Raw genomic sequence first — 26,037 nt, 5'->3', positions numbered from 1 at the left:
TAATTAAAAAATTATAAAGCCTGGAATTATACAATATTTTCCAAGTACCTAGATGATCCTTGACGTGGCATCTGTCCCAAGACATGCTGGAAAGGATGGCTGTCAGACAGAAGAGAGAAGAAGAAACTTCCTAAAGCCAGGAGCCTTCTGTTTCTTTGTCTCATTCTATATAGATAATGGAAATTCACTGTGGACTATAAATGTCTCAGTGCAAATGAGGTCTGATTGCCAGTGGTGGGTGCACCCTGCGGAAGACTGATTCTAAACTGTGACTTTATCCAACAGACCTCACGGGCAATGGGTTTGGAAAAGGGCAGCCGGGTGGCTATGCCCACCGTAGGTGGGGACCATGAGCATTTGAATTGTTTCTCAGGCTCCTTACCCAACCAGGACACCCTACCTGAGCTTTCACTCCCAAACCAGACCTTGTTAAGTGCTGTTAAATAGTGAATGGGTAGGGGTGAGCTTTTGAAGGAGAAATGCTCCATGTAGAAGTAACCATGACTGTGGCATAAGGCTTAGAGGACAGATTCTGAAGTCAGACAGTCCTGGCTACGCCTCTTATGTGGGCAAGTTGTTAGACTTTTTAAGCCTCAGTTTATCCACCTGTAAGATGGGGTTACTAACGGTTCCTATTTTATAGAGTTGTTGAGAGGATGCAATGAGTTGATGCATAGAAAGATCTTTAGCACAATGCCTGGTGCTTAAGTTATCCAATAAAAATCTGGTTGAGAGAAGGATGAAGGTGATGATGGGGAAACTGGGGGCTCAGGTGTGAGTTGTGCCAGGACCTCTGGCAGGCAACCTCACCCATCGTTTGAGGGGCCGAGAGAAGAGAGAGCCCCTCCCTCAAGGAAATAAACTCACCACACCTACCTGCTACTGCTACAACCTCAGCCTCACTCCCAGGGAGCTTCACCACAACAGTTTACAACAGCCCAGATTCCAGCTAACTGGTACAGACTTAGGCTGAGTTTACTTCTCAGCAGCAAGACCTAAGGAAGTGGCAAAATGAAGGCAACTGGAACAGGTCAGGGTAGTCTCTACCCCAGGTCTGGGGCTGTCTTCTGTTGCCCCACTGCAGTAACTCCCACTTTGTGCCTGGCCTTCATCATCAAGTTACTCTCCCATTCTCCAGCTACTTTGCCTTATTGCCTGGCTACTCCCTCTTGCCCCAGCTACTTCCCATCACCTTACCTGCTTCTTCATTATCCAATTCTCTGTCACATACTCAGATGCTCCCTGATTACCCACCTACTTTGCCACCCCCAGCTTGTTATCGTATCTGGAGTTATCCTCTAATTTAACATCAGTTTGGAACCATCAAGGGAATCCTGGTTTCAGCCAGGGCAAGTCTGTCCTGGTCTCTCTCCTCCTCCTCCTCCTCCTCCTTCTTCTTCTCTCTCTCTCTCTCTCTCGCTATATATATATATATATATATATATATATATATATATATATATGTAGGAAACTGTCTCTTCCTGGACCAAGCAGCTGGTATTTACAGATGGGATGTCCTGCCTATTATCTTTGAGGCCTTTAGTCTGGGCTGCAGGGAGTGGGAAGGCACAGCTTACATGGTACACACCTTGGAGCACTGCCAGGAGTCTCAGCCACAATGGGGGCACCCCACTGGGTGGGTGGCATGGCCCTGTTGCAGCTCTCCTGGCTCCAAGTGTGCTGCTCAGGCAAGGGGCTCCTCCTCTTCACCAGGGCCCTGCCCTTAACCAGCCCTGCAGTTCAGGATGTTTTCTCCTGAAAGCTGGGAGAGCTTCATTATGGATCTGATTAAATCATAAGGAATCTCATCCCAAGCTTGCCAGAAAACAAGTTATTTTCAGCATCCGTGGGCAGCAAATGGAGAAGAAAGTCATGAGCCGGAAGGAATGACTATATAGAAACCGATCCCATTCAGGGGAAGGTTGGCCACCATGTCTCCTTGACAAAATGTTAGCTGCCAAGTAACTTGGGGGAAGTTTTGCGAAGTATCCTAGGGTTTTTTTTTTTTTTAATAACAAGGGAACAGATTGTATTAATTCCAAAAGTTTAGAGAAAGCAATTTAAAGAAGTTAATTAGGGTCCCTCCAAAGAGCTTTTGTTATTAAGATGGGTTTTAGACATTCAAATGGCTCAAGTCAACCAAAACAGATATTCATGGCTGTCTTTAGAGATGACACACGGCAACCAGGAAAAGCCGGGCACCATGAGGTCTATGGTCTCAGAAGTTCTTCAGGGGGCAGGTCCTTTTCTTTTAGAGACTCTGCAAGAGCTCTCTATTGCAAGCAGGCTTTAAGTCATATATTATGAGGGGTGGCCAAAGCCTTTCACTTCCCACTGGCTTCCAATGAAAATTGCTGCAAAAAAGTGCTGACTCATTCATACTAAAGTGTAAATGACTGCAATAAGAATACTTTTATGTGACTGACTGATAGAAGGCCGCCATTGAGTAAACAGAGATAGAGAAAATGGGAGTAGTTATGGCAATGTGGGGAGCAGAAGAATTAGAAAGAAAAAGGAAGAGATGTTCATCTTGCCTCTGGCTTATTGTAACTGAGGCTACTGGCAGATGACAGTAACAGCTACACTGACCGTGTCCACTGTCCATCCTTTATTTCCATGAATCTTCACGGTGACCCACTCCCCTCCTTTCCCTGCATCATTCTCTCCACTTTACAGATGAGGAATCTGAGTCCAAAAGAGGTTAAGTTACTTGCCCAAGGTCACAAAATAGAGATTAAAATTTAGTTTTGTCTGACTCCAAATTCTTAACCTTCAAGGTCCACTGCATCTCTGCAGAGCTTCCCAAGCTTTCCACTGAAGGCCTCTTTATATTCTATTGCACCTATGTCATCCACATTTTGAAAGATTTTATTACTGAGCACACTGCATTTGTGAACTAATAATTTCTTCCATCTGGCTGATGATTATTTTTCTACTCCTGTTTCTGTTACAACATCAATCCAGACTTTAACCCCAATTATTGAAGGTTCAACATAATATTATAAAATCACATAAATCACTGTTGTGTCTATGCAGCTAATATGCTAATAAAATTAAATCAGCATATGCGCCATTGCCCAGTGCTGAATTCTGAATGCCACATGGTTTTAGAGTCAATGCCACCTAAACACTAGGCATTCTCAACCCAAAGTCCGGGGTTCCCAGAGAGAGGCAGTGTTTGGTCCACCCCATACATCTCAGACATTCCAGGGACATCAATAGCCAATTACAGTGTTCGAGCAACATGATGTGCCCAGGGTTATCACATCGAGTTGCTAGAATTCGGATCTAAAGCAAAGCAAAGTCTAGAATGTGTGGTAGATTATAACAATGGCCCCCAATGAATCATGCCTTTCAGTACCCAAGCGCTTGTATAGACTCTTCCCACACTGACTCTGAGCTTGGCCACGTGATCCGTTTTAGCCAATGAGACATGAGCAAGCACGATGCAGGCAAAGGCTGGATAAATACTTGTGCATTGGGGCTTACCTGCTTGGAACCCTGAGACCATCATGCTGGATAAAGGACCACATGCAGAGAGAGGCCAGGTCATCCCAGCTGAGCCCCAGACACTGGCTGACCCAGCAGCTACCTGTAGCCCCATGAGTGAGCCCAGGCAGAACCAGCAGAAGAACTGCCCAGGGAAGACCAGCAGAAAGAGTGCCCAGTCAAGCCAAAGAATCATTGAGAAATAAGAAGTTGTTGTTTCAATCCACTAAGTGTTTCAAGAGTGGCTTGTAATGCAACAAAAGGCAAGTGATTACAGTCTAGCTCTTGACACTGATTCACCTGGAGGACTGCCGCTACTACTTTTGTGGTGCCCAGGAAATTTGGGGTCCTTAAGCCAAAAAGCCTGTGTCCTGAGCTTCTCTTGAAAGACTGAAAACCCTAACACCTCCATCAAGATTTGGGTTTCATTTAGCTTTTCCAGCATAACTGGCAGAGGCACCATTTCCCTCTCCCCTACTCAGCAGGTTTCTTGTATCTTCTTTTCTTAGTCTTCACCTCTGTTCTGCATGCAACTTCCTCAGCCTAACATGGTAGACAAAGGATGAGGGCAGTGGGACCAGCTCTGTTTGTTGGTACAAATATGGGATGGACATGTTGGAAAATGTAATACTCTGAGAAGATTCTGGAACATTCCTGTTTTTCAAACCCCAGTGTTCCTCCACGTGATGCTCCAGCTTTGGCGATTGTTGAGAGAAAGGCCTGAAGTCTGTGCATACAAAGAGCCTCATGAGTTTTGTTGACAGAAATACTGACCATTTTCTCACTCCATTAGAAAGGAAACAGTGGGGCCGGGTGCAATGGTTCATGCCTGTAATTCCAGCACTTTGGGAGACTGAAGGGAATGGATCACCTGAGGTCAGGAGTTTGAGACCAGCCTGACCAACATGGTGAAACCCTGTCTCTACTAAAACTACAAAAATTAGCTGGGCGTGGTGGTTGGCACCTGTAATCCCAGCTACTCAGGAGATTGAGACAGGAAAATCACTTGAACCTGGGAGGCGGAGGTTGCAGTGAGCCGAGATCATGCCACTGCACTCCAGCCTGGGCAACAGAGTGAGACTCTATCCCCCCATGTTACCCCCACCCCCCACAAAAAAAAAAAAAAAAGGAAACAGTGGTCCCTAGAAGCCAAGCAAGAATCAATCATGCCAGCAATGCCTCATCTATCTTCTCAATGGGTTCACTACACTGAGAAATTTCAAAGATAGAAAATGTCTAGACTCCATTGAGCACCTGACAAGCCTCTCATATACCTCCTTATTAGCACCCTGGGGAAATGCTGGTTGAGTGTCATTCTGGTTTGATTTGGGGGAGGTTCCAAGGGAGTTCCAATTGGTTAAATATCCCCAAGATCCCTAGGATAGTATCACCTTGGTGATCGACCATGGTTGACCAGCCTACCAACAGCAGTTTCTTCTCCCAAGAGCAGTCTCATACTATCCAAGTTTATGAGGCTGCTGCATAAAAACACAATGCCAGGATCACAGGAGAATGATTGCCTTGCATGTCTGAAATTCAGTTAAGCACGGTCAACTCATTCTGTGCTTGTAGGCAGACCTGGCTGGGACGCCAAATTATAATCAGAAGGTTGTACATAATCATCATGTTTAATGATTACGCCAAGATCACCAAGATGGGTTGAAGTCCCCTTTTTCCATAATCAGATTGTCCTTAGCAATGGGATGGTAATCATCAAAGTTGTTGCTCACAGTGTCCTCCACCTTGAATGATATTTAAATAGAATTGTTCATAAATGATCTCCTAGCCCCCTTTTTCTGGCATCTGTTCTTGACAAGGCCTTCCCCCCTCCGCCCCCCCGCCCCCCACGAGATACAGGGCCTTGCTCTGTCACCCAGGCTGGAGTGCAGTGGCACAATTGTGACTTACTGCAGCCTTGCCCACATGGGCTTAAGCAATTCTCCGGCCTCAGCCTCCCAAGCAGCTAGGACTACAGGCCCACACCACCATGCCTGGCTTTTGTTTTTGGTAGAGATACAGTCTCAATATGTTGCCCAGGCTGGTTTCGAACTCTTGGCCTCAAGTGATCCTCCTGTCTTGGCCTCCCAAAGTGCTGGGATTACAGGTATGAGCCACCATGCCCAGCAAGGCCTTCTTTATAATAACACCATCCATTGTTAAGCATGTTAATACTATGCTCTCTTCACAATGACTTTGCTAGACTCTGAGCTCCAAGGTGGTCTGGCCTATTTTGTTTTGTTCACCACTGAACAACCAATGCCAGCCTGATGATGTCCAGACTATGTTCCATAAATGTCTGTGCATGAATTGCTACTCTGACCCATCACATTTTGTTGTAATTTAACCCTCAGAGAGAAATCGTCTTCTAAGTTTTGTAGGAAAGATGGTTTTTTTTTTTTCTGAGATGGAGTCTCACTCTGTCACCCAGGCTGGAGTGCAATGGTGCAATCTCAACTCACTGCAACCTCCACCTCCTGTATTCAAGCAATTCTCCTGCCTCAGCCTCCTGAGTAGCTGGGATTACAGGCATGCACCACCACGCCCAGCTAATTTTTGTATTTTTAGTAGAGACTAGGTTTCACCACGTTGGCCAGGCTGGTCTCGAACTCCTGACCTCTGGTGATCCACCCACCTTGGCCTCCCAAAGTGCTGGGATTACAGGCGTGAGCCACTATGCCCAGCCAGCTCTTTTTTTTTTTTAAATTGTTTTTTCATTGTCGAGACTCCTGCTACTATTCCCACATACCAACTGCAAATAACAATGTAGTTAAGTTCATTTCAGTTGCACAACTATTCCCAATAGTTGACTTTGATACATTAATCTGGAAAAGGTCTCCAGGGGTGTGGCCCCAGGCAGCATCTCTGCCCATGACCTATTCAACAATTTTTTTTTTTTTTTTTGAGATGGAGTCTTGTTCTATTGCCAAGGCTGGAGTGCAGTGGCATGATCTCGGCTCACTGCAACCTCCACCTCCCGTGTTCAAGCAATTCTTCTGCCTCAGCCTCCCGAGTACCTGGGACTACAGGTGCCCACCACCACACCTGGTTATTTTTTGTATTTTTTAGTAGAGACAGGGTTTCACCATGTTGGCCAGGCTGGTCTCGAACTCCTGACCTCAGGTGATCTGCCCACCTCGGCCTCCCAAAGTGCTGGGATTAACAGGCGTGAGCACCACGCTGGGCCCTATTCAACATTTTTATCAGGGATTTGGATAATGGCCTATGACTGTGTTTCTAAGTCAGCAGCCTCTAGCTTAGCCACAGTTGACTACATTATTTCTAACTAAACACAATAAAAAATTTAGCAGCTATTGTATTGGACAGCACATTTCCATCAACAGAAAAAAATTCTATTGCACAATTCTGGTTTAGAAGGCAAATCCTTATTGCAATTATGAATGATATAGAGTAGAAACTGCTGGTGAATATTTCATTTGGGGTGAATATATTTAATTATGGCCTGACAAGCATCCATTCTCTCTCCTTCTGGAAATAGCATCCCAATATTTTGGGGGGAGTGGGTAGGTACAACATAATACCAAGTGTCAGTCCATGTGTTTGGGAGAAGCAGACTCCAGGAGTGGGCATATGGCTCCAACCAGACCAATCATAGCATTGCTTCTCTTATCTAGCCATAACAATTGACTCAGGAATCGACCTCATAGCCAATGAGGTTCCATTCTGGGACTTGTTGAGCCTGGGACACTTCTGGGAAAATAAATTATTCTTACTGAGGTTGCCAAAAGGATTTAGGATATATATTTCAAGCTGCTGATAGTCGTCTTCTCAGAGACATTTCTTGGTAGTCTCATGTATCCACAAGTGCCTGAAGCTGTGCTATCTTTGAACTCTCCACTACGTGAACACTGTTTTGTTAACCTTGTTAGCTTGAGTTTTTGTCACTGGTGACACAAAAGTCCTAACGTATCATTCAAGAATCCAAAACTATCTGCACAGGTAGATAATTGGGCTCAAAACTCAACAAGATAAATGCAGCGCTTGACCTCAATGTTAAAAATCAACCGTGTGTCCAGGAAGACTTTTGGGGTGCTGGTAATGTTCTGTTTCATGATCTGAGTGCTGATTAGTTACATGGATATGCTCAGCACATGAAAATACAGCTAGTTTTACCCTTTTCTGTCTGATGATTATGCTTCAACAAACAGTTTTTTGTTTTTGTTGTTGTTGTTGTTGTTGTTTTTAAATCAGGATGGGGAAAATGTAGCTTCATTAATGGGAAGCTGACTTGGGGGTTTTGTTTTCTTATAAATTCAATATGAGTCAACAGCAGCTACCCAAAAAGCTAATGGAAACTTAAGTCATACTAACAGGCAAAACCAACCAGAACGAGGAAAGTGACAGTTCCATTCACTCTAGAGTAAGCCAGATCAGACTTTGGGAAGAACGTAGACAGAGTAGAGCATGTTCACAAATCTCAAAGCCACATGTCATAAAAGAATATGAAGAGGAACGGAAGTAGTTAGCCTGGAGAGAAGGGGAGAGAGGATAGAATCTGGATAGGACTCAGATCTCCAGGCTTACTGAAACACTGGAATGATCAGACAACCTTATCATCTGCAAATAATGTTCTTTTCTAAATAGAAACCCCCAAGATAACTCACTGAAAAACCAAGACTAAGGTGAATTCAGTAAATTCGCTTGGTATAACATTAATGTACAAAACCCAAAGCCCTCCTTTTAAGACATTAAACAGGACTTATATGAAAACAATAACAACAACAAAAACAAACAAACAAACAAAAAACCCTACAGCTTTCCTAAAAGACAAGAAAGAATACATGCTTAACAGAGACATGTGCTATTTGCCCGCTTAGAAAAACTCAGTATGATAAACATATCACTTTGGTCCAAATTAATTAATTATTTTAATTTTTTAAAAACTTTTTAAGTTCAGGGGTACAAGTGCAGGTGTGTTACATAGGTAAACTTGTGTCATGGGAGTTTGTTGTACAGATTATTTCATCCCCCAGGTATTAAGCCTAGTACCCATTAGTTATTTTTCCTGATCTCCTCCCTCCTCCCACAATCCACTCTCCAATAGGGACCCAGTGTGTGTTGTTCCCTTCTATGTGTCCATGTGTTTTCAGCATTTAGCTCCCACTTATAAGTGAGAATATGCTGTATTTGGTTTTCTGTCCTTGTGTTAGTTTGCTAAGGACAATGGCCTCCAGCTCCATCCATGTCCCTGCAAAGCTTTGGAGAAATCTATTTTTGAGGTTTGGAGGGAAAACTTGACCAAACAGTCCTAAATATTATGTGAACAGCTGAAAATAACCAGGAACATTTTGAAAAAGAAGAGTAATCTGAGGAAAAACTTGTTTTATCACATATTAAGCCACAATATAAACCTACAAGGATGAAAGCAGTATGTAACTGGCACCAAAATAGGTTGCTGGAACAGAATAGACAGGTTGGAGAGTTACCCTTCATTACAGATGAGGCTCTAGAGTACGAGGGTGGCCTCACAAACTCGTAGGGAAGGAAGGGATGTTGGGACAATTGATGATGCTTTGGAAACAAAATATAGACAGATTTTCATTTAGTACTCTATACTAAAATGAAGTCCAGAAATACTACCTATTTATTTAAATAAGGCCAAGAAACCCTAGAAGAAAACATAGGTTTAATATACATCACTAGATGAGGAAACATTTTAGTGCAAGAGCCCGTAAAGTATTTCTGTAAAGGGCCAGAAAGTAAATATTTTAACCTTTGCAGGCTACATGGTCGCTGTTACAACTCAACTCTGCCATTGTAATGTGAAAGCAGCCATAGATAATATGTAAATGAATGGGCATGGCTGTGTTCCAATAAAACTTTATTTACAAAAACAGACAGTGGGAAGATTTGGACTTCAGGCCATAGTTTTCTGGTCCCTGCTTTAAAGGGATAAAAAAATAAAATGATTTTAAAAAAAGAAATCAAGTATCATTAGGTTTGACAATATAAAAAATAAGAACTCCAAGGCATAAAAAATTACTATAAACAAAACATTAAAGCAAACACATACACGCACTGCAGAAAATATACGAACCATACATGACAACAAAGAGTCGGCATCTCTCCCTCCAATGTCATTCTCCCCCTTTCTCGCCTTCTCCCTGTCTCCTCTCACACACACAAACATAAACGTACACTATCATTGAAACCAATAAGAAGCACACTAGTAAAAAAAATGAACAAATAGTCCGGGTGCAGTGGCTCATGCCTGTAATCCCAGCACTTTGGGAGGCTGAGGCAGACAGATCACCTGAGGTCAGGAGTTTGAGACCAGCCTGGCCAACATGGTGAAACCCCATCTCTACTAAAAATACAAAAATTACCTGGGTGTGGTGGTGGGTACCTGTAATCTTAGCTACTCGGGAGGCTGAGACAGGAGAATTGCTTGAATCCAGGAGGCGGAGGTTGCAGTGAGCCAAGATTGTGCCACTGCACTCCAGCCTGGGGACAGAGTGAGACTCCATCTCAAAACAACAACAACAAAAAAACAAACTAGACAACTCAAAGAAGGAGAGAGATGACCAGTAAGCTTATGAATAGGTATTCAACCTTAACTGTATCGATTTTATGCAAATTAAGACAACAGGACTATTTTCCATATATCAAATATATCAGCAAAGGTGTGTTTTCAATGTCATCATCCAGCATTGATGTGGCAGGTAGTGATGAGGTGGGGAGATAGCAGGGATGGATACACACAGCTGATACAACCTCTCTGGTAGTCAAATGAGTGGTTTATATCGAGACCTCAAAGCCAATGAACATCTAGGAATCTACCTAGTAAATAATCAAAGCTATGGCCAAATACTTTTTATTTTTATTTTATTTATTTAGTTTTTTGGAGACAGGGTCTCACTCTGTTACCTGGGCTAGAGTGCAGTGGCACAATCACAGCTTACTACAACCTTGACCTCCTGGGCTCAAGAGTTCCTCCCACCTCCACCCCGCAAGTTGCTAAGACCACAGGTACACGTCACCACACCTGGATAATTTTTTAAATTTCGTGTAGATATGGGGTCTCACTATGTTGCCTAGGCTGGTCTTGGACTCCTGGGCTCAAGTGATCTTCCTGCCTTGGCCTCTCAAAGTGCTAGGATTTACAGGCATGAGCCACAGCGCCCGGCCAACCAAATACTTTTATACATTGATATTCACCATGGCATAATTTATAGTAGCAAAAATTGGGAATGGCCTCAAAATGCAATAATAAGGGAGTAGCTGCATAAATTATGGAACATCCATGACAGGATATATGAGGTCATCATTAGAAATCTCTTTTTCCAAAGAGTATATAAAGATAAGACAAAATATTCAACCCCTCAACAGCATTTGACTGAGCTGACAGTCCTTTCCTCCAGGCTTCTGAGATGCCACACTATTCCTGGTTTTCTTTCTACCTTCTGAGTAGATGATTCTGGTCTCCTTTGTTCTCTTCTTCTTGGGTCAACATGCAGCTATTGAGGTGTCCCAGAGCTTTCTCTAGTGATCCCTTCTCTGCAATCCCTTCTCTGCTCCAACTACCCTTGCTGCCTAGATGACCTCCTACAGTCCTGCATTTTTGAAAATACTGCACTTGTATCATGCTGATGACTTCCCAAGTATTATAACCATCCCTGATATCTCCCCTGAGCTCCAGACTCACATATTCATCTGCCTCTTCAAGATCTCCATGTGGATGTTAAAAGGACATGTCAACTTGGACAGTCCTATAGAACTCAATTCTCTCCAAATCCCCTCTTCCCTCCTACTCTGATCTTCCCAGTCTCAAAATGTGGCACTGTCATCCACCTAGGTGTTCAAGCCAAAAACCCAAAAGCCATCACTGAGTCCCTCCTCTGTCACTTGACACAGAAGCCCTGTGGGCTCCACCTCCTGATTTCTGCATCGCCCAGTGACCACCATAGGCTCTCACCTACGCTACTGTGAGGGCTTCTCATGAGCCTCCCTGCTTCCCTCACAGCCCTGCAAAAATAGATTGCTACAGTCCATTCTGCACTCAGCAACCAGGAAAATCCATCCCTAATTCAAAATCTGTATCTCATCACATGATTCCCCTTTCAAAACCACCAGTGGCTTTTCATCGAAATCAAATGTACAGTTCCTACTCTAGTCTTCTAAGGTCAGTATGCTCTCCCTCAACCACCTCCTCCCCCTACTCTTCCACCTCCCATCTTTCTCCTGTCTTCAAACACGCCAACCCTGTTCCCATCACACATCCTTTGTACATTTCCTCCAGACTCCTCCACATTCAGGTCTGAGCCCAAATCACCTCCTCAGACAGGCTCTCCCTGATACCACAGCTCTAGCAGATGACTAATTTTGCTGAATTCACAAGTGAATGTTAGGGTTAAAGTTGTTTTTACTTTTACATTTTTATTTATTTGTTTATTTATTTTTTAGGGACAGAGTCTTCCTCTGTCACTTAGGCTGGAGTATAGTGGCACCATCACAGCTCATTGCAGTCTTGAACTCCTGAGCTCAAGCCATCCTCCCACCTCAGCCTCCCAATGCTCTAGGATTACAGGCATGAGCCACCACATTTGGCCCTAAAAGTTGTTTTTTAAATGTACACAAACTCACTCCTTGTTTGTGTGTAGATCCGAAGGGCTGAAGACAGCTGGGCTCACTCTCTGCCCCATCTGTCCCTCTAGATCTTCCCCTCTCCGTGCCTGAGGAAGCCAGTTGACTTGCACTACATCAAAGGCTTCCTTGCATTCTGCTTTCTGGTTAGGTTTGTCACCGAAAGCACCAGAATGGCAGGGACATGGAGTGGCAGCCACCGCTCCTTTAGGCAGCCCTCTCCATACGGTGCCTTCCTTAGGTTCCAGTAGGTTCATTTCCTTGTCTCCTTCAGGCCCGGGGGGTGGGGTGGGGTGGGTAAGATCTCCCAACTTTTGCTATCCCAGGGTATTGTCCCATTCCTTGTTGACCCCCATAAACCAGTGGTTCTCAAAGTGGTCTCTAGACTCTTTCAGGGTATTAAAACATCAAAACAATTTTCATAGTAACACTAAGAAATTACTTGCATTTTCCACTGTGTTGACATTTGCACTGATGGTGTAAAAGCAATGGTGGGTAAAACTACTGTTGTTTTAACAGAATTAACTTAGTGGCACCAAGCTGTACTAGCAATCACCATCTTCATTGTTTTGTATGTGCAATCAAAAGAAAAAAATCAATACCAGTTTCCCTTAAAAATGTCCTTGATAAAGCAATAAAATGTATTAATTTTATGAAACCTTAATCCTTGAGTACATGTCCTTTTAATATTCCATGTGACAAAATGGGAAGTTCAAAAAAAGAATAATCATTGTCTCCAACTGCATTACTTGAGCCATTTTTTAAGCTGTGTGCTAAGCTAGTCTCTTCTCTCATGGAGCACTAGTTTTACTTAAAGGATGTCTAGCAAACAATGGTTATTCAGACTTGAGTATTTAATAGGCAGTGTTTTTTTTCCTAAAAAGGGCAAATGGATCTTCTCACAACTGACAGCATTTGTTACCAATGATAGAATTTGAACTTTTAAGCAAAAATCCAAATTTTAGAAAACTTTTATAGCTACCACAAACTTACAGTTTGCCAGTACTTGAATAATTGTATGGCAAGATTGGTATTGAAACTATACATTTTCTTATATTGTATAAAGCAATGTGTCAACATTTGGAAGATCTGTATAACTCAGTGAACCAATATTTTCTAACAGATCCAATATATTACATTAAAAAAAAGTACACATGGGTAAAAGAACCATTCAAAATGCCAGACAGACCAATGGATTTTGATGTAAATTGATATGGCTTCAGATTCAGCACTGCAACTAACCTTTAAGAAACTACTACTTGTTGAGTTTAGATGTAGTATCAAAGAATATCCACAATATCTGAAAAAGCAATTAAAATATTTCCTCCCTTTTCCAACTACATAAGATTTTCTTTATTTACTTCAACCAAAATAACATATCACAACAGATTGAAGGCAGAAGCAGATAAGATACTCCAACTGTCTTCCATTAAGCCAGATCTTAAAAAGATTTGCAAAAATATAAAACAAGGCTACTCTCCTCATTGCTTTTTTTTTTGTTTTGAAAAATATAATTTTTCTTAAAAATATTTATGTTAACATGTGGTGGTTTTAAAACATGTCCACAAATTCTCTCTTCAAAAGATGAAGCTTAATTCCCCACCCCTTGAGTGTGGGCTGGACCTAGTGAGTCATTTCTCATGAATAGAAGATGGTAGAAGTGATGGTACATGATTTCCAACACGAGGTCATAAAGGCATTGCGGATTCCTCTATCTCTTGGATCACTCACTCTGAAAAAAGCCACCTGCCATGCTGAGAGAACACTCGAGCTGTCCTATAGAGAGGGTCACATGGCAGGGAACTGAGGCCTCCTGCCAAGAGCCATGCCAGTGAGCCATCTTGGAAGTGGATTCTCCAGCCCCAGGTAAATCCTGAAGTGACTGCAACCTTATGAGATATCCTGAACAAGAACCACCCAGCTGAGCTGCTCTGGATCCCTGAGCCACAGAAATTGTGTGAGGCAGTATATGTTTATTGTTTTAAGCTGCTAAATTTTGAGTTCATCTGCTACGCAGAAGCAGATAGTCAACAGATAATGTGTTTATCATTCTGACTTAATGAATGAATAAATATTTAATGCCACCGTTTAAATTTCGAATACAGTAAATATGGGTAGATAGAACCCAGCTAAACCAAAGCTTTTAGGAGTTCTCAGGTTTTAAGAATATAAAGGGCCTCTGAGACCAAAAAGTTTGAGGACCACTTCCCTAAACCCTTTACAAACTGCCCCTTTATCAAACTTTCCACAAATCACCCCATATAAAATCACCATTTGTTTCCTCCCAGGACGCTGCCTGACACAACAATACCAAAATATTATCAATGGTTGTTGCTGTTCAGGGGGAATATGGGTGATTTTATCTTCTTCTTAATGCTTCTTTTTTTCTGTACTTCTAAAAGTTTCTGTAACAATAACAGGGTTTTTTTTTTTTAATAATTAGAAGAAAAGAAACTTCCCTTTTCAAAAGCACCAAAAGTGAAAGTCTGAGCTAGTTCCTGTAGATGAGCTGCTGGTTTAAGATGGTGGTGGCAGGGCCCAGGTGTCCAGCACTGTGCTTGGGGGTGGGGGAGGGGGTTGCAGGTGGCAGGGATGACTGAGCACCCCACCCACCTGACCCCAGTCAGAACAGCTCCTTCCTTTGTTTTACATATTGGGTTTCTGCATAATATCTCATTTAAAGAAAAGTTTCCACTGCTTAAAAAAGAGTTTGAAAACTTTTACAGTGAGAAAAATCATTAAATTTAATAAGAGTTAAATTTAGAGTACAGAAGAATCACTCAAATATTTTTTGAATGAGAATTTCCATAAAGAAAACCCTACACATTCTGAGAGAAAAACAGAAGTCTCTAACAACTTAACATACATTCAATGGTTTCAAGGGAGGCTGGGCTATTGTGGCCCTAGAAAGAAGTTATATCTGGGGCTAAAGAGTTTATCCTGGGGGCCCCAAATCAAAGGGCCCAAGATGCCAGCAGAAACACCAGGATGCCTAAGGCCAAAACAAACACAGATCAGTACAGCAACTGAGGGTTCTCTAGTTTTCTAGTGAAAACAAAAGCAGGAAGTACAGGACTGCCTGGTGGTTAAATACATGGGCTTCGGAGAAACTGATCTGGGTTTGAATCCTGGGATTGAGTCTGACACTTAAAACCTGTGAGACCTTAGCAGGTGACTTAGTCTCTCTGAGCTTCAAATTTCTCATCTGTAAAATGGGGGATGAGAATTCACACAGTGATGCCATTTTCCAAGACAGTACAGCAGTTTCTTAAAAAGTTAAACATAATTTACCATATGACCCAACAATTCTATTCCTAGGTAATGACCCAAGAGAAATGAAAACATATATCCACACAAAGACTTGTACCCAAATTTGCCTACCAGCATTCTTCATCCTACCCCAAAATAGAAATAATCCAAACGTTCACCTACTGGTGAATGGATAAACAAAATGTGGCATATCTATACAATGGAATACTACAGGGCAATGAAAGGGAATGAAGCCCTGATATATGATGTCACACCAAGGATGAACCTTGAAAGCAGTATTCTGAATGAAAGAAGCCAATCACAAAGATCATATACTGTATGATTCCATGTAAATAATATGTCCAGAAAAGGCAAATCTATACAGACAGAAAGTAGATTATAGTTGCCTGGGTCTGGGAACCAGGAGTCACTGCAAATGGGCATGAGGCTTCTTTTTGGGATGATGAAAATGCTTTCTGTTTGTTTTTGAGATGGGGTCTTGCTCTGTCACCCAGGCTAGAGTGCAGTGGTTCAATCATGGCTCACTGCAGATTTAACCTCCCGGATTCAAGCGATCCTCCTGCCTAAGCCTTCCAAGTAGCTGGGACCACAGGCAAGTGCCACCACGGCTGGCTTTTTTTTTTTTTTTTTTCAGTACAGACAGGCTCTCCAGGCTGGTCTAGAACTCCTGGGCTTGAGTGATCCTCTACCTTGGCCTCCCAAAGTGCTGGGATAACAAGTGTTAGCCACACCACTCAGCGATGGCAATGTTTTACAACTGGATTGTGGCTGATGGATGCACAATTCTGTAAATTTACTGAAAATCATTGAATAGTACACTTAAAGTGGGCAAATTTTATAATATGTAAACTGAACCCCAAGCTATTTTTTAAAAATGGGGTTTGACTCTCTAACCTCAGAGAGTTGCTGTGAAGATTAACCGAGATAACATATGTAAGGCAAGCTGCCTGGTACAAAGTACCTGATAAATAATAACAGTGATGACAATCAGAATATGTTGTAATAATAGATTACGTAAATGTAGAATAATAGTGTAGAATAACAACAATTTATACCACTTACATAGCTCTTACCATACCACTTCAACATTTATCAACTTAATTTAACCCCCCCAACAACGTTATGAAGCAGGTACATCATCATCCTCATTTTTACCGATGGGGAGATGAAGGCACTGAGAAGTAAAGTAACTTTCCCAAGGATGCACAGCTAGTAAACGGTAGAGCTAGGATTTGAATCCTGGAGGACAAACTGCAGGGTCTGTGCTCCTAGCCATGACACTACACTGTCTCTCAGTAAACATCAGCTACGTATTGAGTTGCTACTTTAACCAGGGATGGGAAAAGGCTCACAGATGGCTCCCCAGAGGTCACGCCAGACTCAAAGCTGAGGGTTACAGGAGTTAGTCACAGGAAGAGTGTCCCAGACAGAGGGAATTGCATATACAAAGGTGTGGAGGTAAGATAACGCAGGGAATATGGGAGGATCTTGGTGGAGCTGGCATTGCCTGGGGCATAGGGTGATGGCAGTGAGAGCAGTGAGCATGGGGCTCAGGCAGGTCCAAGGGCAAGGACACTAGTCTAAAGGCAATATGGGACCAGAAGACGAAACTCAGTGAGTTCCTAGCCTGCCTTTCTCTGGAAACAACTCACAATCCCCAGGCAGGTGGGGGAGGTTGACTCAGAGGCTGCTGTGAGCTCAGGGGAGTGGGGGAGCTGCCACCCCACGCTCCCACACCACTGTGAGCTAACACCCCGGCAGCCTCCCAAACACCAGCTCCACCAGCAAGAAGCAGCCGTTCCCAGCCTGCTGAAAGCAGCAGGCTCTGTAGTGCTGCCAGGAAGCTGAGCATAGCCCAGTGAGGTCAAGGGCTGACTGATGGCAGCCTCACACCCCTCATCCAAACCCAGGCACCTGTGGACCCTAAAACCAACCCAAGAGCCTGCCACAGAGCACAGTATTCTGGCCCCTTCCCCTCACTTGGCTGCCCCATAGAGACAGGGGGATCAGCCCATGGGGTCTAGCACTTTTCTCATTCAAATTTAATACCTTCAGATCCATCTCTTTCATTTCATCACATCTGTCCTCGATAAACATTTGCACATGGAAATAAAACATTCACTGTGGCAAAAGCAAAGCTACTGGAAAAATCTGCATCAATAAGGAGCTAGTTAGAAAATTCTGGTAATCCATAGTATGGAATACTACACAGCAGATAAAAATAATGGCACAGATCTGTACTGTACACGTTCTGGCATGAAAACGTCTCCAAGATATACCGTTGGATGGGAAAAAAAAGAAAATTGCAGAATAATGTATCCAGGATACCATCACTTATGTAAAAACTTTTTAAAAAAGAAACCTGGCTCTATATTTCTCTTAAGTCCACAAATGCATATGCAAATGAAAAAAAATACCTGGAAAAGAAACATCAAACTAACAACAGTAGTGATGGATGGACAAAAAGAAGCAAAGGAGGGGAGGAAGGAGAGAGGGAGGAAGGGAGGGACAGAAAGGACTTTTTACTCTGTACACTTCTATGTTGATTGATTTTTACAAGAAGAATGTATCTGTGCATATTTAGGTTCTGAAAAACATTAAAGTCTGTAAAAAACAAAACAAAATAAAGTGCGTTATCACCGTGCTGGTACAGGTCTCAGGGTAACCTTTCAAAGAACTGTCACATCCAGGACCTTGTCTAAGTCTTGCCATACCCTCTTGAGGGCAATCTTTCAAAACCTGATTTTACAGATTAAAAAACTAAACGCGGTGGCTCACACCTGTAATCCCAGCACTTTTGGAGGCCGAGGTGGGCGGATCACTTTGAGGTCAGGAGTTTGAGACCAGCCTGGCCAACATGGTGAAACCCCAACTCTACTAAAAATACAAAAATTAGCTGGGTATGGTGGTGCGTGCCTGTAGTCTCAGCTACTTGAGAGGCTCAGGCAGGAGAATCGCTTGAACCCGGGAGGCAGAGTTTGCCGTGAGCCAAGATTGTGCCACTGCACTCCAGCCTGGGCGACAGAGCGAGACTTCATCTCAAAAACAAAGCAAAGCAAAACAAAAAAACTGGACCCACAGAGGTGAAACAAGCTGCTCAAAGTCACAGGCAGGGCTGCGGGGCACTGATCCCTCCACTCCCAGCCCAGTGCTCCTTCTAACCAGGAAACAAGACATCAGCAAGGGGTAGGGACTGGGCAGGGGGCTGGGAGGATGGTCTGAAGCCCACAGCCCATGCACAGAGCCCCTCAGGGAGGGGCAATGGGGCTTCGTCAGGGAAGAAGGCAGTCAATAACGAAGGGTGAGAGAATTGCTGATGAACTTCCGCCCCCAACAAAAATTAGACATCATGACAAGCCACCCACTGCGTGGGGATGGGGCTGCCGCGTCACTTGGCAAACTGCACGTGGGAAGGAGCCTCGGGGCCATGTCCCCAAGCCCAAGATTCCACCTCTCTTCTCACCCAGGCTGCTCACCCCGGGCTCTCAGCGGAGCAGCTCCCAGCAGAGTGGTTCCAGGGATGCCTCTCGGCTCGTTTCCTAGAGCCCTGTGCAGCCAGGTGGAAGTGGAATTACACTTCTCAGAGGGTTCTAGAACCTGAAGAGCAAGGTGACTAAAACCCAGCACCCTCTTGGGCCAGAAGTGCCACACCTCTCTGCTCTTTCATTGACTGGAAGGTGTGTGCAGGGACCCAGGAAGCATGGCTAGGCCTCTCCAGGGACAGCCAGGAAGGCTTATTATACAGGGATGGGCCATAGGTGCCAAGGGGAACAGGGAGGTGCACAGACCTTGGCTCACAATGAGCAGGCGAGACCGCCTCCGAACAAGCCCAGGGAAGGGGGCTATGGTTACATCATGGATCCTCCATTCATTCCTACAATGGGAAGCAAACCTATAAGGCCATGAGGGCAGTGACAAGAGTCGGCTGCCGGTGGTTCTGATCCCACTCTGCCACCTTGGTCAAGGCTCTGAACCTCTCTGAGTTTCAATTCCCCCACCTGTAAAATGGGTGTTATCATACATGGCTCTTAAAGCACTGTACATAGTACAGATCATGATATCTAGCTCATGAGACACAAAAATAATATAATTAAATTAAATATGGCAAGTACAAGGTATCCATAAAATCTGGAAACATAGGCCAGGCGCAGTGACTCATGCCTGTAATCCCAGCATTTTGGGAGGCCAAAGCAGGTGGATCACCTGAGGTCAAGAGTTCAAGACCAGGTTGGCCAACATGGCGAAATCCCATCTCTACTAAAAATTTAAAAAAATAGCCAGGGCATGGAGGTGAACGCCTGTAATCCCAGCTACTCGGGAGGCTAAGGCAGGAGAATTGCTGGAACCTGGGAGGCAGAGGTTGCAGTGAGCCGAGATTACACCGCTGCACTCTGCCCAGCCTGGGCAACAGAGTGAGACTCCGTCTCAAAAAAAAAAGAAAAAAATCTGGAAACATAGATTGTATGAATGTGTATACATGTTTGTTTATATTTATTTACTCATTCACTTTACAAACTGAAAATATCCTAGACAGCATTGTCTATATCTGTTTTCAGACTTTATGGACATCCTTTGATAATGTAAATAAAATATACTAATATAATAAAATAAAACAGTAATAATCACTTCCTCAGCATAAGGGACCATATTTAGGAACTTCACAGGGATTTTCTAACTTAATGTTCACAGCAAGCCCTTAAAGTGGATTTTCTTATTAGCCCCATTTTACAGAGGTGTAAACGAAGTATAGAGAGTGGAAGAGACTTGTCTACTTGTCAAGCTCACGTAGGGAACTGAGAAAGCCAGTTTTAGATTCAGGTAGTCTCACTTCAGAGTCCATCCCTCTACACCATTTATGACTGCAGCAAAGGCTACATACACGGAATACACGGAACAGCATTCAGAGGGTGCCAGGCATGGGGTCTGGCACAGAGGAGAGCTTTATGAATTGCAAGATCCTGTGAGTATTGAGCTTTTGGTGGGGAGAAACCAGATCCAACTTGTTCACCACTATATCTAGGAAAGTAATGCAAAAGAAGCTGTCTGTAAATATTTGTGGTTGTCTGTAAATATTTGTGGGAGGGAAAGAAAGTTATTATGGTATTCCTTAGCCAAAGGCTGGAATCCTTGTTCCCAAAAAAATACAGCTGGGCAAGGTGGCCTGCCTATAATACTAGCTACTTGGGAGGCTGAGGCACGAGGATCCCTTTAAGCTGGGAGTTTGAGACCAGCCTGGGCAACACAGTAAGACCCTATGTCTAAATAAATAAATAAATAAAAACAAATGAATGAAGATGTTTAAACAAAAAGTCTAGGCCTGGCGCTGCGGCTCATGCCTATAATCCCAGCATTTTGGGAGACCAATGGCGGGCAGATCACTTGAGCTCAGGAATTCGAGACCAGCCAGGGCAACAGAATGAGACCCCATCTCTACAAATTTTTTTTGTTTTAATTAGCTGGGTATGGTGGCAGTACACCTGTGATCCCAGCTACTAGGGAAGCTGAGGTGGAAGGATCACTTGAGCCTGAGTGGCAGAGGTTGCAGCGAGCTGAGATCGCGCCACTATACTCCAGCCTGGGAGACAGAGCGAGACCCTGTCTTAGAAAAAAAAAAGAAGTCTAAGATAAATTCGAAGTTCCTAGGAACGTCCACTTCCTAAGAGGAATGGGGCTGCTGGAACTTGGAAGTGGGTCTGCAGACCTGCCTTGCCCACACGTCTACTGCACAGAACCTGGATTCCAAACCCTGATCAGAGGCCAAGGCAGCTGCGTGGCCGCCAAGGCACAGAGGGGCCTACCTTCCTCGGCGTCGTTCCTCAGCGAAGCCTCCAGCAGGGCCACGCTGGCCTCGAAGGACACTTTCTTGCGGCGGCCGCCCGTGCTGCGCTTCCGCTCGTGCTTTCGCTTGCGGTGCTGCAAGTCCTGCTCGTACTGTGCCCATTTCTTCAGCTGCTGGGCCCGGCGCTTCTGGGCGGCCCGCAGCCGCTCCAGCGTGGGCACCTTCTCCAGCAGCTGCAGCTCCGTCAGCAGGTCCACGTGACTGGCCATGGCCACCGCCCTCCCCAACGCCCTGGCTGGGGGCTAGCACGGTGCACCGGGGGCCAGGGCAGCGCGGGGCCTCTGGTGGGGCTGGGGCCTCATGGTGTGGCCTGTGGCAGGGAGGGAGACACAGATGAACACATGTGTCAGACTCCACAACTCAGATCTGATCGTCCCCCGACGCCCCGTGTTCGAAACGCTTTTGAGGTTTTCCTTCTATTGCTCCTCAAGAGAAGTGCAAATCCTTACAGTGGCCCTGTAAGTATCAGCAAGGTCTGGCTATGCTGTCTAATGCAGCAGCCAGTAGCCACCTGTGGCTATTTAAATTTAAATTAATTAGAATAAAGTAAAATAATTTAATTCCTTGGTTGCACTATCCACATTTCAAGTGCACAATCGCCACATGCTTCATACTGGACAATGCAGATAAAGAATATATCCATCACTGCAGAAAGCTCTATTGGATAGCTTGGTTGTCTGCCTCTCTAGCCACAGCTATTTAACAAGAACCATGCCATTTTAGTTTTCTTGTATAGAGTCACCCTACTTTACGGATTTGGGTATCTGAGTGCTGGAATCAGAAGGGGTGCAGGGAGGGTCAGGACATGATGGGGGCTGCAGACCCCCAAAAATCTGGAGACTATACAAACATCCAAGGCCTCAGAATTATGAATATCTGACACTTCTGCTCAAGCCTCTTTTGTTCTGATCACTATGGGATGCAAGTTGTTCTGGAGATGGGACAGACAGGACAAGAAAGAGACCAGAAGAAACAATACACTATTGCAGTGCTTCTCAAAGTGTGGTCTGGGAACCCCATAGGGAATCCCTGAAACCATTTCAAGAAGTCCATAGGTCAAAACTATTTTCATAACTATACTAAGATATTACTAACCTTTTCTACTCATTATCTTATGAGTATACAGTGGTTCCCAAAGCTATATGAAAAGTGACATTGCAACAGACTAAATGCAGAAGTAGACACAAGAATCCAGCCGCTAAGCTCAACATAAAGAATTTTGCAAAATTTTTAAACATCACTTTTCTCACTAAATTTTGTTTTGAAAAATAGCTATTTTTCATCAAAATGTTATATATCATATGTTATGCTTTTATAACAGTCTAATAAAAATATGTTATAGATTATTATATTGTTATAATACATCATGGGTTTATGGTTTTATCTTAAAGGACTTAATGCTATTCTTAAAAATTTCTCAATATTCATTTATATTATGATAAATATTGACAGATATAATCCACATAAACAAAAGCTCTTTGGGATGCTCAATTTAAGGAACTAAAGAAATCCTAAGACAAAAAAGTTTAAAAACTGCTGAACTACTGGGACATAGAAAATCTTAGTTAAAGTTTCTCTCTTTGGATGACCTTTTAAAAAAAATTACATCTCTTGCTCTCATGAGTCTCAAATAATGTGAGGTCAACAAAATTTCAGAGTCTAAAGCCAGCTGGTCTTCAGCACGGACTCTATGAACTTTCAGACACAGAGGGAAAGGGTCTTAGGACAATCACTTGATCCTCTCTAAGCCTGTTCCTCCACCTGCAAAGTGTCCTATCCGCCTCCCAGAAGTTACAGGTGCAAGGAATAAAAAGAGCTGGGGCTGGATGCACTGGCTCAATGCCTGCAATCTCAACATTTTGGGAGTCCAGGGTGGGAAGACAGCTTGAGGCCAGGAGTTCCAGACCAGCCTGGGGAACATAGCGAGACCCTTATCTCTACAAAAAAAAAAATAATTTTTTTAAAAAGAGCTGGCCCTAAACGTTAAGACACTAAACAATGAGACACAAGCTTGGAGGAGGAATGGTAGGGAGATGTAAATGCAGCATGTCTGTGAACCAGCAGGCAAGGCTGGTTTATGGTTGTTGGGTAACAGGAAAGAATGGCAGGAGTCTACATCTGTCTGTGTGATGTGGCCCACTGTCTCAAAGAGTATCGGGTTAGCCCCTGGTTGGTTTCAGGAAGCGTTGTTAATCTACTGGGTCGCCTGCGTCACCCACCCCTCCAAAAGCCCTTTCTACAGAAGCTGAAGAGCAGGGCTCAGGCTAAATCCTCAGGTGCTCAGATTGGGTCAGATCCAGATCGTTCTTCATGTCTCTCCCAGCTCGGAGACTGGAGAGTAAACAGGCAGAATGGGGAAGGGGTTGGCTTGGCAATGCCCAAAGGGCAAAAGTTCCAGGGTCTGAGTGGGTGTGACCTCCAGCATAAATAAGCCAATGGCAAGGCTCAATGGGAGACAAGCTAGCTGGTTTTGGTTGCCTTTTGTTTGTTTTGTTTTGATTTCTGTTTTGAATACACTTGCAATGCACTTTCAACTAATTAAACTTTTTATTTTAGATCATTGTAGATTCACAGGGAGCGTAACAAATAGTACAGAGAGATCCTGTGTACATTTCACCCAGTTTATCCCAGTGGTAGCATCTTCAAAACTACTATACAGTATCACAGCCAGAAACCTGACGTGATACAACCCACCAATCTTATGCCAATTTCCCTAGTTTCACATGTACTTATTTGGATGTGTTTTGTTTTATGCAATTGTATCAATATATCTATCACCTCAGTTCATAACCACACCTATCTCCTTCTCTAGGCTCCCCCTCCAACCCACTCCTGTCCCTGCCTTGGCAATTACTAATCTGTTCCCCATCTCTAGAATTTTGTCATTTCAAAAGATGTTATATAAATAGAATCAGATAGCAGGTAACCTTTGAGGATTGGCTTTTTTCACCCAGCATCATTCCTTTGAGATTCATCCACATTGCTGCATGCATCAATAGTGCGTTTCTTCTTGTTGCTGGGTAGTATTCCATTTTATGGATGGCCCCAATTTGTTTAACCATTTACCTATTGAGGAACATCTGCATCGTTTCCAGTTTAAGGCTGTTCCATTCATCTACAGATTGTGTAAACATAAGTTTTTGTTTCTCAGGAGCAAATACCCAAGAGTACAAGTGATAAGGCATATGGTAATTGCACATTTACTTTTTTTTTTTTTTTTTTTGAGATCTCGCTCTGTCACCCAGGCTGGAGTGCAATGGCGTGATCTCGGCTCACTGCAACCTCCGCCTCCTGGGTTCAAGCGATTCTCCCGCCTCAGCCTCCCAAGTAGCTGAGATTACAGGCACCCACCATCATGCCCGGCTAATTTTTGTATTTTTGTAGAGACGGGGTTTCACCACGTTGGCCAGGCTGGTCTCAAACTCCTGACCTCAGGTAATCTGCCCACCTCGGCCTCCCAAAGTGCTGGGATTACAGGCGTGACCCCCCGCGCCTGGCGCATGTTTACTTTTAAAAGAAAATTGCCCAACTGTTCTCCAGAATGGCTGTGCTGGTTTCATACCCTCCAGCAATGTGTGAGTGATCCAGTTCCCCTTCAGCATTTGGGATTGTCACTGCTTTCTATTTTAGCCACTTAGATATAGATGTTTTGGTTGTTTTTTTAGAAGTGAGGAGTTCAAAAGAGTTCAATTCACATCCACACAATATCATTATTATAGTCAGACCTCTCTGGGAGCTAGCAGACCACAAGTTTATTTCACTCCACTTCCTCGAGTGAGTAAACATTTAATGAAGTCCTGCTCTGTGACGAGCCCCGATTCAGAGATGGATGCGGACCAACTCTGCCTTCTGTCTGTCAATTTATCTTATAAATCCATTTAATTATCCCAGTAACCTAATAAAATAGTAGTACTAGGTACTGTCATGCCCATTTTCCAGATGAGGAAACTAAGGCACAGAGTGATTAAGTCATTTACCCAACATACCACCGCTAGATAGTGGAAGAGCCAGTCTGCCCGGGGTTCTCAAGGAAGGCTTTCCAGAATACAGGACAACAGATTTGAATCTCAGTGCAGAAGTAGGATTTCACCAGTTGAAAGGAGCAGACACGAGCTGAGAGGGAGGTAGGCAGCGCTCAAAGGTGTACAGAGTGGCTGACCACAATGGAGGGAACTCTGGAAACCAACATGCACAAGCATGGCCCGAAGAGGACGTGGCTGCCCAGCCCAAAAGGAGCAGAGAAGTCTTGTTGGCAGTGATGAGCCACTTGTGGCTGTGGGCCAGGCCTGACCAGAAAGCCTCCTGTGATCCACATCATGTTTGTTGGTTAGTTTGGTTGAAGTCCACACCATGTTTTAAAATCTTTTAATTCATTGCTGACATTTACAACTTGGAGATTTTATATCCAACATCGGGGGTTCAGCTTTTCTTAGAACATCTTGGTATGGGGCCACAGTGGGCTCACACGGCATCACCATCAACTGGTGTAGAGTCGGGCTGTCCCCTTTAGATAGGGCACATACGCTCTCCATTACCATAGTCCCCAATGCTCCCCATTACTCCCGCCTGACTGCCCTCACTAACTGACATCATTTGCCAGCTCCAATGTCATTTGAGTTTGCAAGCTCTGTCTTAGGCAGAATGAGACAGCAGTTTCCAAATAACCAGAGCTCCACTCTGAATAAGAAAGGAAAGAGAGCCTGTGAGTCTCCCCAACACACAGCAGGGTGAACACAGCAGCTAGGCGGCCCCAAGACAGGGCACTGGCCTGGGTGCTGGGGCAGCCCACGGCAGCCAGGCTCCAATGGGCTGCAGACTGGCCTCCTCGTGAGACCCAG

General features: G+C 44.0%; 1 protein-coding gene across 2 annotated transcripts in view; it reads right to left on the bottom strand.

Moving 5' to 3' along the window:
• The window catches only part of PPP1R16B (protein phosphatase 1 regulatory subunit 16B), a 118,178-nt gene that overhangs the window by 66,135 nt on the left and 26,006 nt on the right, over window positions 1-26,037 (bottom strand). For both annotated transcript variants that reach the window (XM_016937910.4, XM_063802505.1), the window contains exon 2: window positions 21,159-21,509. In XM_016937910.4, the coding sequence (XP_016793399.1) occupies window positions 21,159-21,408 (250 nt within the window). In that variant the 5' untranslated portion in view covers window positions 21,409-21,509. The remainder of the gene's footprint in view (window positions 1-21,158; window positions 21,510-26,037) is intronic.

Source organism: Pan troglodytes, chromosome 21, assembly GCF_028858775.2.
Source record: "Pan troglodytes isolate AG18354 chromosome 21, NHGRI_mPanTro3-v2.0_pri, whole genome shotgun sequence".
NCBI lineage: Eukaryota > Metazoa > Chordata > Mammalia > Primates > Hominidae > Pan > Pan troglodytes.
This window is presented reverse-complemented; position numbering and strand designations above follow the sequence as displayed.